Source organism: Loxodonta africana, chromosome 2, assembly GCF_030014295.1.
Source record: "Loxodonta africana isolate mLoxAfr1 chromosome 2, mLoxAfr1.hap2, whole genome shotgun sequence".
NCBI lineage: Eukaryota > Metazoa > Chordata > Mammalia > Proboscidea > Elephantidae > Loxodonta > Loxodonta africana.
The window spans coordinates 159,796,366-159,814,972 of NC_087343.1; the positions used below are offsets into that span (position 1 = coordinate 159,796,366).

Consider the following 18,607-nt stretch of genomic DNA (forward strand, 5'->3'; position numbering starts at 1 on the left):
GTAGTTAAGGCCAAACTGCCCTACTACAAATCATTGTTCTGTCACTTACTGACTGGGGGACGTTGGGCAAGTTACTTAACCTTGTTGTATCTCAATTTCCTCTTCTGTAAAATGGTGATAATAATATTAACCATCTTCAGAGTTGTTTTGAGGAATAAACAAGTTAATACATACAAAGCATCTAGAACTGTGCCTGGCACCTAGTAAGCTATATATAAACCAGTTGCCATTGAGTTGACTTCAGGGCATAGTGACCTCATGTGTGTCAGCAGAACTGTGCTCCACAGAATTTCCAATGATTATTTTTCAGAAGTAGATTGACAGGCCTTTTTTCTGAGGTGCCTCTGGGTGAACTCTTAACTTTTTGGTTAGCAGCTGAGCACGTTAACTGTTTGCACCACTCGGGGACTCCAGCTGTATATAAGGATTAGTTATTACATTATTGTAGTTACTACTGTTGTCTTCTCAAATTCACCCTCTCTGAAATCATACCTATTATCTTCTCCTTAAGTTTCTACCTTCCACCACCCCTGAATTTATCATTGGAAATAACACCCACCTGGTTGCCTAGAATTGAAGCCTTGACATCATGACTGACTCATTGTTTTGCTTTTTCATATGTAGTTAGTAAAAAATCCTTTCTCTTTTCCTTGAAGGATCCCATTCTCTTTATTCCTACTATGGCCTCTGCCCTTGTCCACACTTGAATCACCTCACATTTGGATTATTGATACAACTTTCCTGACTCCATTATGTTTCACTCCTAAGTCACACCCCATAGACTCGGTAAGCTAATTTTCTTGAGAAAACCAACCATGACAGTTCCACATAAGAACACTTCAGTAGTCACCATTTCCTCGTGAACCATTATTGAAGCCCTCTCTGACGTATCTCTTTCTGTAATCTGCCTCACCCTTCTTAGTTATTTTATTTCACTGTTCCCCCAACATGCATAGATAATTCAAAAGCAGCTGCAGTGGTACATTGACAGGGAACTGCCAGAAATTCAAGCCGGATTTAGAAGAGGAAGTAGAACAAGGGATATCATTGCTGATGTCAGATGGATCTTGGTTGAAGGCGGAGAATACCAGTAAGATGTTTACCTGTATTTTATTGATTGTGGAAAGACTTTCAACTGTGTGGATCATAACAAATTATAGATAACATTGCAAGAATGGGAATTCCAGAACACTCAATTACGCTCATGAGGAACCTGTGCATAGAACAAGAGGCGGTCGTTCGAACAGAGCAAGGGGATACCGGAATGCTGTGTGGTTTAAAATCGGAAAAGGTGTGTGTAGGGGTTGTATCTTTTCACCATAGTTAAGTCATTCTGTATGCTGAGCAAATAATCCGAGAAGTTGGACTATATGGAGAAGAATGCAGCATCAGGATTGGAGGAAGACACATTAACAACCTGCGTTATGCAAATGACACAACCTTACTTGCTGAAAGTGCAGAGGACTTGAAGCACTTACTGATGATCAAAGTCTACAGCCTTCAGTATGGATCACATCTCTACATAAAGGAAACAGAGATTCTCACAACTGGATCAGTAAGCAATGTCATGATAAACAGAGAAAAGATTAGAGTTGTCAAGGATTTCATTTGAATTGGATCCACAGTCTACACCCATTGAAGCAGCAGTCAAGAAATTAAACAATGAATTGCATTGGGCAAATCTGCAGAAGATCTCTTTGAAATGCTAAAAAGCAAAAATATCACTTTGAGGAATAAGGTGCACCTGACCCAAGCCATGGCATTTTCAGTGGTCTTATAACGCATACGAAAGCTGGACAGTGAATAAAGAAGACTGAAGAAGAATCGATGCTTTTGAATTATGGTGTTGGTGTAGAGTATTGAATTTACCATGCATTGCCAAAAGAAGGAACAAATTTGTCTTGGAAGAAGTACTGCCAGAATGCTCCTTAGAAGCAAGAATGGTGAGACAACATCTCACATACTTTGGGTGTGTTATCAGGAGGAATCAGTCCCTGGAAAAGGACAGCATGCTTGGTAAAGTAGAGGATCAGCGAAAAAGACCCTCAGTGAGATGGAGTGACACAGTGGCTGCAACAGTGGGCTCAAGCATAACAATGATTGTAAGGATGGCACAGGACCTGGCAAATGGCACTGGACCTGGCAGTGTTGCGTTGTGTTGTACATAGGGTTGCTATGAATCGGAACGAACTTGACACCACCTAACAACAACCAACATCTTCTCTGGTCGGGCCAATTATACCCACTTTGTGCCCCTGTCATGACTTAATTTTCTTTTCCCGTCATCGCTCTCACCAATACACTCTTCTGTTCTTCGCCATGTCTTTCAAGGCTCAAATCTTCTAAGTGTTTGGGGAAGGTCCTAAATTTGTAGAGTACCAAAATGCATGTATTACATAGTGAACATATAACTGCGTGTAAACCTACAGTTTGATTTTTTTCATGTATATAAATCTTATGTTCCACTGACGACTTCAGAAGAGAAACCACATCCAGTACTTAATTGTCCTTCCTGTTTCACACTCAGTGTCTCACAGTCTTCTGATTACTATAGCATCTTTCCACAGTGTGTATTTGTTCTGTTGCTACTCTTTCAATTTTTAATTATGGGTAATTTCAGACATACTTAAAAATAAAGACTATATGAACTCCTATGTACCCATCACTCAGCTTTAATAGTTACCAACTTATAGCTAATCCTGTTACATCTATTTGCCGCCTGAATCAGATCTTAACATTGTTCTGATTGCCTTTTGAATGTGTAAATATGAAAAACTGCATTGCTTATCTCAAGAGTCTGTTGCAGATGGGATTTTTTATACGGTTAAATTTAGCGTTGTAACTCAGTATAAAACTTGCATTTTTAATTAAAAAAAAAATCTGACAATTACCGTTTATTTTATACACCTCCTCCTCCCTTATTGACATGGTTAGGTTCCAACAACCAGGTCCTTATACGAGAATCAACATTCCAAAATGGAGAATGACATCAGATCACAAAATGTAGGATGATTATATCGTTATGTAACTGCCAAACCACTGAGAATCATGGCCCGGCCAAGTTGACACATAACCATAACTTTGACAGCCAGCGTTTTGCTTGCCTTACATCTTGGTGTTCTTACTGCCAGATGTATGTCATTAATGCACAAAATAGTTGGATAGTAGGTCTTTTGCTATTGTTGTAAATGTAAAATGTCAGATAACAAGATGATTGGTAAGTAAGGAATAGGTGTATAGTTATTTTTAACACTGTGATTCTGTGACAATTCCATTTTGATTTTAATGTAAAAAAAAATCTGGCAGTTACCGTTTCTTTATTTAGTTTAATATTCATTAAGTCAGCTAATGTTTACTGAGTGCATTCTATGTGCCAGGCATGGTGCTAGACACTGGGGAGCCAAGATGAACAAATACGTGACCTTATGCTACTTGAAGTCTATTTTTCTGTTATTTTAAAAAGCAAAAATAATTTGTGGTTCAACAGTGAAGGTCATTTGGAACAGAGATTCCAAACTTGTTTTTAGAGTCTGGTAGCATTTCTAAGAAAATTTTGGGAACCAATAGTTAGCTATTTTTTATTTTACCAGGGTAAGAACTGTATATGAGAACATCTAACATCATTTCAGTTTTAAGAAGACATTTTACACCGATAAGAGACCATAATCCTAGAATAAAGGACAATCCTTTTATATTTGGTTTTATGGAATATTCATTACATTTTTTTACCCATTTTGTCTCAGATTGATAAAAAGGGTTATAACTTCCCATTGGTGCCTGTGAATTACTGCTTTAGAAATAGTCTTATATGTGATATCAGTGTTTCCAAAGACATTTAATTGGTTGGCAGCTGAATATTTTGCAAGTTAATAGAGCATGCCTATCAGACAAGTTAAAACTCATTCTGTACTATGCAAACCAGTTTGTGATTTTCTTCTTTTTTCAAAAATGTAAAATTTGATCCTAAAATTTACATAAAACATGAAAACTGGATATTCGAAGGTAGGAGTAGGAGTCTGCTCAGTGCTAAGCAGTGGGAATATACAGATGAATAAGACGTGGTTCTTCTCCTAAGTAGCTAGAAACTCTAATAGAAAGAAATATGTAAAAACAAAAACCAACTACAGTACACTCTGCTGTTACAGCTAAATGAACACAGTGCCAAAGAAACACAGGTAACAAAGGAACTTATTTTGTCAAAAGTAAAACCTTCACTTAGGCTCTAACTTTTTTAGGAAGAATACTACTGAATGTTAAAAAGAAGAGAAAGAATTATTCCCATTGTAAAACTTGCTAGGCTATAGGTGGCGTCTGATGATGCAATTTAAACATTAATATCAAATGGGTATATTTTAGGAAAACACAGACATTTTGTTTTTGTTGAGTTGAAATGTCACAAATGCTGTGAAAATGGCGTAAGTAATGAGATGTAATTGGAGTTATATGGGAAGACAGCAATGTCGTGTCTATTAAAATCAACTATTTCTTCTAAAGTGCTTAAATATTTTACTGAAATTTGAAGTCACCAACTCTGTATGTTTTTTGGTTTTCATAAAACCACTTTTTGGTATAAAATGTTTAGAATATATATAACATATACTCTCTTCACTGCTTTAAGTTTGATCTCTTCTGCTTCTCTGAAGAAGACATAGTAAAAAAATTTTATATCTGCTCAGCTCATTGTACTGGATATTTGAAAAAGTTAGAGCAGTATATAACCTATGGGGATTCTGGCTAATGATTCTTAGGTTGGAGGCAGTTAATCTTCAAATGAATTCACATAAATAATCTTTATCTTTCATAAATACTTTTCCTGTTGTCAACTGTGTAAAATCTTAAGAGCACTATATTCTCCAACTTGAGATTTCTTCATTTAATTCATTAATAACATTCCTCTCTGGAATAGTGGATGTTGATGTCTAAAAAAGTGAGTTTCCACTCGAGTCCTTGTATATGATCTAGAGTTTGTCCTCTGCTTGTATTTTACCTTGATTTGTATTGTATTAGCTGTCATGTTGCCCATTTAAACATATAGATATTCATCCAGATAAATACTTGTCATTTGGGTACTTTAAAAGCCTTTATCCCTTCTTTCAGTGACTCTGTTGAATTCCTGCTATGTGTCAGGCATTAGTTAGGCTGTGGGATTCTAGAAGTGCACAGGGACTTTGTATTCTAATAGAGAAGATACATGATAAATACTGCCAGTATTTGGAAGGCGTAGCTTTACTTTCTTTCTTTTGTTTTTTTAAGATTTCAGATTTCAGTTTAAAATCTATCTTGTAATTTTTTTCCCTGAACACTCTGACGTACAAAATCAGAAAAATTACAAAGATTGGCTAAAATTTTAGTTTGATTAAAGACTGTCTTCAACTGCTAGAGTTAACACTAAGAATGTGAAAACGTTAGTATCAGGCATGTAAAATTCATGAACAAGTGAAGTTGAGAACATGAATTTGGATTAATTAGAATGTTTGAAGTTTGGGATTATTTCTTGTCCATACTGACTAAAAAGAAATGGAATGAATGTGAATGGCCACTGGTTCATCTTCATCATTATTATAACCTGAATAATGGCTCAGCTTTCCTTCATGTAATAACTTGATACAGTTGATTGTTCAGCTTTGGATAAAATTAGCACATGGTAATTCTGTTTCAGAATGTAACGGATGGTGATTATACCATCATACTACCTATTCATACTCGTTCCTTTTACCATAGTACATCCTAACCAGTTGCATGTCTATTCTTTCTTGAGTTAGAAAGAATCTCAGTGTAACATCTTTCTCATCTACTGTTCTCTTAGTGTGATTTCTCTTTTCTTGGCTCAAAGTCTTAGGAAAGACATCATTACCTAAGAGAAGCTTGTGACTCTCAATCCCAGCTGCCCTACTATTCTTTCCTCTGTAGGACAGCCCATGTATTCTCGTGAACATGGTGCTGCTGCATCTGAGCGACTTCAGTTGGGGACGCCGCCTCCTCTGTTGGCAGCTCGTTTGGTGCCACCTCGCAACCTCATGGGATCCTCCATTGGGTACCATACCTCAGTCTCGAGCCCCACCCCTCTGGTCCCAGGTAAGCTGTGCTACAGATGGCCACCCTCCTTGCTGATCTTTTGTACCTTAAGCTGGCCAGCCTAACAGGTGACCTGGCATCCTGATCTGCTGTCACAAATTCCCATTAAAACTCTCAGGCAGTTTTATTTTCTGTTTCTCTACTTCTTTGGTTTGTCTCTAGTGGCTGCTAGATGATTAGGCCTCTTGTGTGTCTGTCATCTCTGGTGTCCTCTATATTTACTTTCTGTGCCTCGGTAACAAAAATCATGCTATTTCCTTGAGCTAATTTTAATCAGGTAGGTAGGGACACAAAATTGACTCGAATATTTTCTAGTCAGTTATACATTACAAAAAAACTAGGTTAATCATTCTCTAAAAAACAAACATCTTGTTTCTTGCTGGTCTTGGACGAGCATGTCTTTTTTTCCTCTGTCCCTTGTTGTATGAACTGGTTGTGTATAATGTGGAATTCATGAAAATTTTTCCCTCCTACCAACATGTACTTTTTGAGGCTCTATGGGGTGCTTTGTGGGTGTCTCATGAGGCTTTAAACGTTTCTCACTTTACCTTTAGCTCTCAGTTCATCATAATTAACTAAAGGACTGTTAAGTTTCTTGGGGTTTGTGTATTCCCGGGAATTGTAGAACTAGGTCATTTGATTGTGCGACTTTTTAAAACTTTCTGGAGCTTTAACTATAGGAGTTTTCTGTCAAGAGTACCGATGGTAACTGAAAACTTTTTATCATAATTGGCAGATCTTGTACTCGGAATCATAAAAATGATTGGCCGGTAATAAAGATTTGAATATACCCTGTCTTATAGCTGAAACTTAATATGAACAGCAAAAGGAATTTTTCCGTTTAAAAAAAAGCGCAAGGATTTCTAAATTAAATTTATAAAAACCAGTGTCTCTAGTCAGTCTTAACTATTTTATGTAGGATGAAGATATGTACCATTTAGAGACCAATACTTTGGGATTTTTTTAAACCCTAAAGAAATAGTTATTTAGTGTTATAATTTTTAAAGTTAAATTTTTAGTTGTAGAGAAACACATGAAACTTGTATTAAAGTGGAATTGATGAAGAGTGATGGTAAGATAATTATTTTTATGAATATAAAATTTAATCTTATTTAGCTGCTTCACTTGAAATATGTTTTATGTGTGAAACCAGCTACTATTTCTCTAGTTTAATGTTCAGATAACAAAGTGAATTTTTTTCTAATTAAAACTTCCCTAATTAAAAAAAGGAGATGTAGGAATTGGTGAGACGTGATAAATAACAGAGGAAGCTCAACCAGTTGTTCTTATATGATGTTCATGTACTTGAAAATTTATCTTAAAATGTGTGCATTGGCATTTGAATTAGATTATTAATATATAGGATAAAAATGACTAGGTGTATGAATCTTGAAATATATCAGTATTTAAAAGTAGATTTTATATATCAATGTTTTGTGACAGGAAACTTTTTTTCTTTCAGTTTCAAAAGATGTATGTATGTACTGTAGCCCAAAGAGAAATGTATATAGGTTGATGTAATTATATGTGTTGAAGAAGACAAATTAGCAGTTGTTTATTTTATAGCAATGAGAATGGTTTAACCTGTCTCTTATTTGTTGTTTGTTTTTATTTGTTTTGTTTCCCCTCAGATACATATGAACCTGATGGTTATAACCCAGAAGCTCCTAGTATTACCAGTTCTGGTAGATCTCAGTACAGACAGTTCTTTTCAAGAACACAGACACAACGCCCAAACCTGATTGGGCTAACATCTGGAGATATGGATGCAAATCCAAGAGGTGAAAATACCTTGCAATTTTTCTTAGATTAAGTATTGTTTAATAGCTGGGTATAGTTACTGCATTTGCATTTCTGACTCCACTTGAGGAAATTGAAGTCTAAAAGTACTTACGTACTATCTTTTTGAAAGGTGCTATGTAGTCATCTCAAATACATGTTTTGATAGCTTTATCTGTACATTTTATTTAAAAGCTATAATTGAAATGTATTTATGTTTAAATACATATAATAGTAATGTTATTTAATTGCCTTTTTTTGCTAGGACTTAGGATGTTTTAGTTAGGTACTGGACACTGCTAAATATTGGGTATAGAGAGATAAAAAGGCCTAGTCTCTTGACCTCAAAAAACTGATCATTTAAGAGCCTGTAACACTGAGAACCTCAAGTGTTGCAATAAAATTGTCATGTGATCATTTTTAGCACCTGTGATTAAAACCACATATTAGGACCTTTACAAAGCTTAGTCGTGAATCTTAAAAATAGATTAAATGTAAGGAGCATTTACCTTTAATATAGGTCTCTCTCTCTCCCACCCTAAAATAGAAAGTTTGGTTTAAAAAAAAAAAAAGAGTTCAATGAAATTTTAGTTTCTTATTATAATTAGGTTACTAATATTTAATTTTTATTTGACTGGCCATGGGTCAATCTGACAATATTTTCATGACTTAATCATATGGTGAACATTTTATTGTTACCCACTTTCCTACCTTGATTTTAATTCTCCTTCACTGCTCTTAATACCACTATTGCTACTATAAGCTAACAGTTTTTGTGTCAGGGCGACATCAAATGCTTTTATATGTATTATTGTCTTTTATACTGCTTACAACAATTTCATAAAAGAGGTAGTTTTTTTTTTTTTTTTTACAGTTGAAGACACTGAGTCTCAGGGGTTAAAGAACTTGGTCAAGATCACACAGCTATTAAGAGGCAGAACTGGAACCTGAGCCCAGGCCTATCTTATGCCAAAGAACATGCTCTTACTTTTTGTGCTATAATGCATATATTATTACCAGTTTACCTGAAATTAGTGGAAAGATCATGTTTTCAGTGATTTCGGGTCTTCCTATTGTCTCTTGCCTGGTCTGTCTGTACACTCATCCATGGTAATTCATAGATAATCTCCCAGTTAGAAGTCAGGAAGCTTGGATACTCCAGGCTTGCTGTGTCATCTTAGGCAAGTCGCTTAACCTGTAGCTGTATCTCTTTCATTTGCAATAAAGCACTTTAATAAAAAAAAAAAGCATTAGGCAATGTCAAGTGGTAATGATAACTGTTTTAGATAAGAGATAATGGTATCTCAAATTCTAGATTGCTTTATGCCATTACAAGAATTTCCGTCTCTTCTGTTAGCCTTCTGAAAATGTAAACCCTAAAAGGGTTGTGATCATATCCCTATTTTATTCATAAATTTATACACAAGGTCTGGTATAGTTGCTGAGCTGTAGTACTTGCTCAAGATAAATACATTGGATGAATAAATCTTTACATTACAATTTCCTTGATTTTTACACAGATGAAATAGAACATACCACCTCCCATCCCAGTCCTTGCCCCAGCATCCAGCCCTATGTATGTTATTCTTTGCTCCTAATTTTACTTTTGGTGGAGTTTCTGAAGTTAGGAGAAATACTCAGGGTATAATAGGCATGGTTTTGTGTTACTTTTTTGTTGTTGTTGTTCACACCTCCCCTGTGCACAAGTAACCCATTATAAGTCAGCTCCTTATATTATTTTAGTTTTAACTGTTGTGGGGGAAATGTGCCATAACATTGACTTTGAATTTTCCTCCCAACTTTTTAGTTTGAAAAATTTTAAACCTACTGAAAATTGAAAGTACAATGAACACTTGAATACCTTCACCTAGATTCACCAGTCATTTAACGTTTTGTCACATTTGGGCATGCACACTTGCTTGTGTGTAAGTGCACAATTGCTTTCTCTCTCCCCTTCTCTTTATATGTGTGTGTACATATATGTACATATGTAAATACATGTATAAATACAGTGAAACCTGTGAGTCCTGGACTCGATGGAACTGCATTGTTTTTCTGGGTCTTGCAAGTTTTCTGCTATTGAGAGTGCAGTCTTACCACTATTCTCTCACTGTTAGTGGAAAATATTAGAGTTTTCTTTCTCTGACAGGTTTCCACCTTTCACAGGCTCTGGCTTTCACAGGTTTTACTGTATGTATTTATAACGAGAAAACCAAACCCGTTGCGGTTGAGTTGATTCCAGCTCATAGAGACCCCACAGGTTACAGTAGAATTGCCCCACAGGGTTTCCAAGGCTATAAATCATTACAAAAGCAGACTGCCACATCTTTCTCCCATGGAGTGGCTGGTGGGTTCAAACAGCTACATTACTGGTTAGCAGCTGAGCACTTAACCACTGCACCACCAGAGCTCTCTTTGCACCACCCAGGAACTCTCATATAAATACATATAATGTATAAGTACGTATACATACATGTACCAGTATATGTAAATATGCACTTTTAAAAAAATCACTTGAAAGTAACATTCTTAAATACTTTAGCTTACAATTAAGAATAACATGTAGCCTTATAGAAGCCCAATATCATTGTCACATGTAAGAAAATCATAATTGCATATCTAATATCTATTCCATATGTTGTGATGAACTTCTTGTTGAATCGCATCAGGTGGCAAATAATGTCAAGATGTCCCTTTACTAATAGTGTAAGTTTCATCGTTTGCCCAAGGTGATAACTGCTAGACCTCTCCATTGTAAAGGAAGTAATTTGTGGAGTGATAGTTTGGCACTATGTAAATATATTGTTCTCCAACAACCTTGCATCAGTATTTTTTTGCATCTATCAAATGATACTTGCCTGAATCAATTATTATATTGGATATTGCTTTGACTTTTTAAACTTAGATGTTCTATTTTTAGAAAAAGGAGGTGGTTGATAATTTTATCCTGCTGTTAGGTATTTCTGAAAAGGAAATGGTAGTAATTGAATGCTTTTTGCAGTCTTTTTTCAGTTTATACTAATATTTTAATCGTTTGAAACTCCCCAAATAAAATGTATTGTCACTAATGGAAATTTTTTTTCTTTTTCAATTTTTATTGTGCTTTAAGTGAAATTTTACAAATCGAGTCAGTCTCTCAACTAATGTAAATTTTTGTTTCCAACAGCTGCTAACATTGTCATCCAGACTGAACCACCAGTCCCTGTTTCAATTAATAGCAACATAACCAGAGTAGTCCTTGAACCAGATAGCCGAAAAAGAGCTATGAGTGGCTTGGAAGGGCCACTCACAAAGAAACCTTGGCTTGGAAAGTAAGACAATTTCTTAATTACTACATCTAATCAGAGTTTGTTTTGTTTTGTTTTTAATTTTTATTGTGCTTTAGGTGAAAACTTAGGAGCAAATTTGTTTCCTGTTTGATAGTTTGTACATAAAGTGTTCCGTGACATTGGATGTGTTCCCCACAATGTGTCAGCACTCTCCCCATTTCTGCCCTTGGGGCCCCATTTCCTTTCGACTGGATTTCCTACCCTGTCCTACCTTCTCATCTTTGTTTTTGGGTAAATGTTGCCCTTTTGATCTTGTATAATTGATTGTACTAAGGAACACTTTCCTCCCAGGTGTTCTTATTTAATCATCTGTCTGTTGTTAGGCCGAAAGGTGGTCTTTGGGAATGGCTTTTTTTTTTTTTTTTTTCAGTTCCAGGTCAGAAGCGTGTCATAGGGCCATAGTCCTAGGGGTTCCTCCAGTCTATCAGACCAGTGAGTCTGGTCTTTTTTGTTAATCAGTGTTTTTGTTGTTACTTTGTTTTGCATTAGTAAATTTATAAAATTAAAAGTTGTCATTAATCAGTGCACTTCAAACTATGTTTCTCAAAGTTAGGGTTCCAAAAAAGTTCTAAAAAACAAAAAGCTAATAGAATATTCTTAATAAATATTTGTAATTTATACCTACCTATTTCTAAGCCTAACTCAGGATTAAAAATTACTGAGACACTGGAAATGAATAGAAAAGAGGAAAAAGGGCCTTAAAAGCTTGTAAGAGGCCATTCAAGGCATGACAGTTAGTCCTGTTCAACTAGAGCAACCGAGGAAGAAGGTCAGGAATAGGAGGAGGATGTGGAATGTGTGGCTAATTGCCTCCATGAATAATTGCCTTCTTTATCATGAGACCAGAACTGGAATGTGCCTGGCTGCCATTACTGAACATTTTGATCAAAGATTCAGTAGATGAAATACTGACAAAAGGAGGACTCTGCAGAGTAGAATTTCAAATTCTCCTGGACTCCAGACTTCCTGGAGCCATGGAGGCTGGATGAACCCCTGAAACTGTTATCCTGAGATAATCTTTAAAACTTAAACCAAAAATATACCCTGAAGTCTTCTTAAAACCAAACAGTAGCTTAGCTTAACTAGTAAAAAATGTCTACCTTGAGCATTATGCTCTTTTAAGAACTACCTATATGGAATCAAATTGATAGCAGCAACTCAGAAGGTGAGATAGAAACCTTAGGGGTCAGTAAATTTATGTTAATAGGGAACAGTTCAGAAAAGGAGGGTGAGAATGTTTGCACAACTTGAATGTAATTAATGTCATTGAATTGTACATGTAGAAACGGTTAAATTGCTACATGTTCTGCTGTATATATTCTCAACAACAAAATAAAATGAAAAAAAAAAAAAAAAAGACACTGAGATCCCAGGAAGTATGGGCGAGGCAAGTAAGCCACAGTAGATAATATTGTTGTAGTTATTCTACTTCTGTAAAAACAAACAAACCCTGTACAATAATAGAAAGGGGGAAAAAAAAATAACCAATATCACTGAACAATACGTGTAGAAATTGTTGAATGGAAACCTGTTTTGCTGTGTACACTTTAACCAAAAAATACAATAAAATATTTAGAAAAAAAGAAAAGGTTGTTTACCTTTGCAGAGGTTGGAAATAGCACCATAAAAAGTGAAACTCTATTCCAGCTTTATTGTTAGACTGCTAAGATAACTGTGGTAGATCTTCTCAACATCTGGTTTTTAATCTCATTTGGGCCTCTCCTTGTAATCTTTTGCCATTTACTCTTCTTTCTCTCTACTTGTGAAATGTTCTATTCCCGTATAATAAGAATGTAAAAATTAGTGATTTCTGAAGACTCTTAAAGTCTTAGGGAAGATAACTGTTTAATAAATATAAACTTAAATTCTTTGTTACATATCCCTTTGCAAGGTATGAGGTGGGAGAATTAACCAACATCTATTAATATTCCTTCCAGGCAAGGGAATAACAATCAGAGTAAACCAGGATTCTTGAGAAAGAATCAGTATACAAACACCAAATTAGAAGTCAAGAAAATCCCTCAGGAATTGAACAACATTACCAAACTCAATGAACACTTCAGCAAATTTGGAACTATAGTTAACATCCAGGTAAATGTGGCTGTGTCGGGGGCAGAATCCATGCTGTTTATGGGTCTTTGAAAATATTCCTGTCAGCTCGAGCCGGTGGTTATTCTGGTCATCTCTGCTTGGCATTATAAACTCCACATATACCTATATAAAAAAACTCATTGCCATCAAGTCGATTCCAACTCATAGCGACCCTACAGTAGAACTGTCCCCATAGGGTTTCCAAGGAGCAGCTGGTGGATTCGAACTGCCAACCTTTTGGTTAGTAGCCGAATGTTTAACCAGTGCACCACCAAGGCTCCATATATCTGTACATCTACCTTGTAATGAAATCATTAAGCTGACTTTGTTCTTGTGATTGCTTTTGTTTCTTCTGTGTAACCTCCCCCTGAAAGACACTGGGCTAGTTACTGCATTTTTGTTTACAGTTCTATTTATGAATAAATGACTTTTTCAGCTGCCTTAGTATTTTAACTGGGTAGCTGAGATTTTTGGTAATTTGTAAGATTGTAATCTTGTCTACTGACTATGTGTTGTGGTAAAATAGTAATTAGTTAAGAATGGTTCTAGTATTGAAGAATTTTTGGCAGTATAACGTTTTATCCAAGATCAAAAAAATTGTAACTTTTGAATTTTGCTTTCTACTTGTTAGGTATTTAAATTTATGTATTTGTGGCTGAGTGTTAGCTTTAACTGAGGATACGTGAAGGCTAGAATTTAAGCCTGTTACCCTTATTACTTAAGTGTTGCTGTCAAACCAAAATATAACTTATGCTCTGGTGGTGCAATGGCTAGGTGGTTGACTGCTAACTGAAAGGTTGATTGTTTAGACCAACCTAGTGACTCTGCAGGAGAAAGTCCTGGCACTCGGCTTCCATAAAGATTACAGCTGAGGAAGCCTTATGGGGCAGATTTACTGTGGGGTCACTAGGAGTTAGAATTGACTGAACAGCACCCAACAACAACAGAGCATTGTGGGACTTAGTATTTCAAAGAATTGAACCAAAGTATTTTTTTTTTTTTATTATTTTCAGAGATTTTTTTGAAGCATTTTTTTTTTTTGCCAGAATGCAGAAGTAGTACATGTTGTACTAATAATTGGAAATACATCAGATACAAGTGAAAAAATAAATCAGATCTCTCCAGTCAGCATTACTAACTTTATCTTTTAATGAAAAAAATAACTGTTTTAAATTTATTTATTTGGAAGACTATACATGTATACACACTCTTTTTTAAAAAAATGTCTTTACACACTTAAAAAATAGAAGAAATGTGAGCATACCAAACGTGTAACTACGTTTTTTCCTCTTAAAATTTCCCTAGGTCATCAGATACTCTTCATGGCATTTTGAAATTTTTAGATGGCTTAATATTGATGGGGCATAATTTATTTAACTTTTCTCTGTTGGAAATTTATGTTGTTTCTATTATGTAAAAACAATGCTGTGGTGAGCATTTTTGTGGGTAAGCCTATTATGACATTGCTGAGTTAAAGGGTGTACTGTTTTTTTTTTTATTTAATTTTATTTTGGTAAAATATGTACACCATATTTTTACACAAATAGCATGCACCTTCTACATTTGTTTGCCAACCATGCTGCCCCCTTATAAAGTTTTTTCATAAGCGCCTCTTTGACAATTTTTTTGACATGTTGCTGTAAAAAAAAGTTAGCATAGAACGCTTACGCACATACCTCCTGGAGGGAGAGTGTAGTTTGTAAACAAAGGTGGAAGGTGCACATTATTTGTGTAAAAACACAGTGTATAACAAAACATTTGCCATTTCATTCATTTTTACATATACAATTCAGTGACATTCATCACATTTACCATGTTATGCAATCATCACCACTATGCATTTCCAATTTTTTTTTTTTTGTAATCACTCTTAACAGAAACTTGGAATCCCTTAAGCAAGCAAGCAATTTCCCATTTCCCCCTCCCACCTGCCCCTGGTAACCAGTTGTCATCGTGTCGACATGACGATCCAGGTGTGTCATGGTAGAACAGTGGCAGATTTTTGGAACTAGATCGCCAGGCCTTTCTTCCTAGGCACCTCTGGGTAGACTTGAACCTCTCACCTTTTGGTTAGCAGCCAAGCATGTTAACTGTTTATACCACCAAGGGATTCCTTCTTGTAACCACTAAGGATGTGCTAATTTAAGACATTTGATTTAAATTGCCAAGTTGTTCTCCAAGTGGGTTGTACCAATTGATACTCCCAAGTGTAATATATGAAACCCCATCAACACTGTAATATTGACCTATTAAAACTTTATAAAACAAATTTAATACATGAAAAATTATGCTTGTCTTGATTTGGAGTTTTTATTACTAGCTACATTCTTTTGTAGTTTATATAGGCCGTCTGCAGTTCTTTTGGATTAACCTATCCATTGTTTTTTAAGGCATTTGCTTTTTATTATTGATAATGCTTTACCAAATATTTGCTTACCATATATGTTAAAAATATATTTTCCATTTGCTATTTATTTTGTTTATGGCATATTCTGACTGGCAGAGGTTTTAAATTTTTATATAAGATTTATCGCTTTTTGTCTTTATGAATCTCACCTTTTTACATATGCATAAAAAGTCTTTCCAAAATAAGGCTATTCATCTTATTTTCCTCTGGATTTTTATGGGTTTTTTCGTTACTGTAAAATATTTCCTCTGTGGAGTTTATTTGAAAATAAGGTATCAGGGAGGGATATAACCTAACTTCCCAAGTGGTTAAATAATATCACTAGAGTTATTTATTAAATAATTTTTTCCTTTTCTCATATGTAATTTTGAAATATGCATGTCATCTTTTAGTGGATGGAGACCTGATTTACAAAGAATTCACAGTGGATCTCAGCAGACCATTTTCTATTTTTGAGTTCTTTGTCGTTAATTTATTTGCATTTAATTAATTTCTGTGTTTTTGGCTTTTTTCTTAAAGGTTGCTTTTAAGGGTGATCCAGAAGCAGCCCTCATTCAGTATCTCACCAATGAGGAGGCCAGGAAAGCCATTTCCAGCACAGAAGCAGTTCTAAACAACCGATTCATTCGAGTGTTATGGCATAGGGAAAACAACGAGCAGCCAGCGCTGCAGTCCCCAACACAGCTACTCCTCCAGCAGCAGCAGACACTGAGTCACTTGTCGCAGCAGCACCATCACCTGCCACAGCACCTTCATCAGCAGCAGGTGTTGGCGACCCAGTCTCCTCCCTCGGCAGTCCACGGAGGCATCCAGAAGGTAGTCTGCTGGTTCACAGGGAGTTAGGGTTGTCCAGTCCTACCTGCTAGGTCAGTGTTTCTCAGTTCACGGCTCTGGAGTTTTCTACATCAGTGCTGCCCATAATTTCACCTGCAGACCAGCAGCATCTTATCTCCTGGGAGCTTATTAGAATTGCAGCTTCTTAGGTCTCACCCCATCCTACTGAATCAGAATTCCTGGGTGGGGCCCACCAATCTGTGTTTTAACAAGTCCCCAGGTGACTCTTACATAGACTGAAGTTTGAGAAGCACCATTCTACATCAGAGTCACGGATGCCTGGGCCTGACCTTCTCAAACCTAGAGAATCAGTCTCCAGGTATAAAAACCAAAACCAGATTCGTTGTTGTCAAGTTGTTTCCAACTCATAGCGATCCCATTAGGACAGAGTAGAACTGTCCCATAAGATTTCCAAGGAGCGGCTGGTGGATTTGAACTGACAGCCTTTTAGTTAGCAGCCTGTGCTAGCCTCTTAACCACTGTGCCATCAGGGCTCCTCTCTAGGAATAAAAAAAAAAAAAAAAAAAAAAAAAAAAACAGGAATAGGGCTCATTAATATACATGTTTAATAAATCTAAGTGATTTAAATAAATCATCCAAATCTCTCCATTCAGCATTAATAACTGTTTACCTTTTAGTGAAAAAATATACTGTTTTAAATTTATTTATATGGAATACAATATTTGTCCTTTTGTTACTGACTTATTTCACTCAGTGTAATGTTTTCAGGGTTGACCTATTTTGTACTTCATTTCTTTTTATGACTTTACTAAAGCATGATAACTGTTCACCACTGGACAACTCTGAATCTAGAACATCTTCCTGATTTTGTGCTAGAATCTGTCTCCCTTTTATCCACCTATTCTACTTTTTCCCATGTAGAAAAATTCTGTACCTTTTTAAACTGAAATGAATCCCTAGTGCCCAAAATCATGCTTGGTACATACTGCTCAAAACATACTGAATGAATAGAAGATTAAAGGAAAGAACAAACCCACCACACATTATAGCCATTCAGATATTTGATGACAGTTTTCACCTTGATATTCTCTTCTTTGAGGGCAGTGGTGTCTCAGTGATAGAATTCTTGCCTTCCGTGCAGGAGACCCAGGTTCAGTTCCAGCCAGTGTACCTCAAATTTATTCACCATTTGTCTGTCAATGTAGGCTTGCATGTTGTTCTGTCGCTGAACTGGTTTCAGTGGTGCTTTCAAACTAAGAAAAGGAAGAATCTACAGTCTACTTCCAAAAAATCAGTGGGTGAAAATCCTGTGGATCGTAACGGCCTGATCCCATTGTGCACGGGGGTTGGGGTTGCCATGACTTGGGGCCAGCTTGACAGCAGCTGAAAAGAACAATAAGATTTTTTGTTTAGATGAAATGTGTTCAGGCTTTAAAAAAAAAAAAAAAAGAATTCCTTACAGTATATGGTTTCAATTCCATTCATAATCCTGCCTGTTTTAATCTAAACCTGAATTTGGTTTGTCTATGTCCCACTTCATGTTAAGACCCAGAGGTAAATACTGTCTCTTGTTGTTGGCTGAAAAGCACAGAAAAGAGTGATATCACCTCTGTGATCCATTATACTGTGTTCTGTTAAGGCAGCACAAGATTGCATTATGGTTTTTGTGTAGCCTTGTCACACTTACTCATATTAAATTACTGTCAATTAAAACCCTCAAATCTTTCAGAGCATTACATATTGGAGGGAACATAAAATATGTACTAACCATTTTTGTCTGTATGAGCATGTACACACATATATGCATGTATTTTGTTGTGACATATTTCAGACATTCGAAGAATATAGAAAATAACCTTTGTATATACACTGCTTAAAAATTTAAACCTTACAGATAATTGAAGCCCTCTCCCCTTTCCATTCGCTTATGTTTCTCCCATGGGTAGTCGCTATCCTAAATGTATATCATTCCTAGGCATGTTTTCAGTTTTTTTCGGTGGGGTAGAGGACATGAAATTGATCTTTATTATTTTTTAGTTTTTTATTGTGGTAAAATATGTATATAACAGAACATTTGCCATTTCAGCATATTTTACCTGTACGATTAATTACATTCGTTATGTTCAACCAT

General features: G+C 35.8%; 1 protein-coding gene across 2 annotated transcripts in view; it reads left to right on the forward strand.

Moving 5' to 3' along the window:
• Positions 1-18,607, forward strand: part of RBM27 (RNA binding motif protein 27) — a 70,233-nt gene that overhangs the window by 29,728 nt on the left and 21,898 nt on the right. Inside the window, exons 9-13 of one of the 2 annotated variants that reach the window (XM_010591526.3) lie at positions 5,911-6,075; positions 7,707-7,856; positions 11,021-11,165; positions 13,121-13,274; positions 16,201-16,497. In XM_010591526.3, the coding sequence (XP_010589828.1) occupies positions 5,911-6,075; positions 7,707-7,856; positions 11,021-11,165; positions 13,121-13,274; positions 16,201-16,497 (911 nt within the window). The remainder of the gene's footprint in view (positions 1-5,910; positions 6,076-7,706; positions 7,857-11,020; positions 11,166-13,120; positions 13,275-16,200; positions 16,498-18,607) is intronic. The other variant, XM_010591529.3, reaches the window with a different exon arrangement.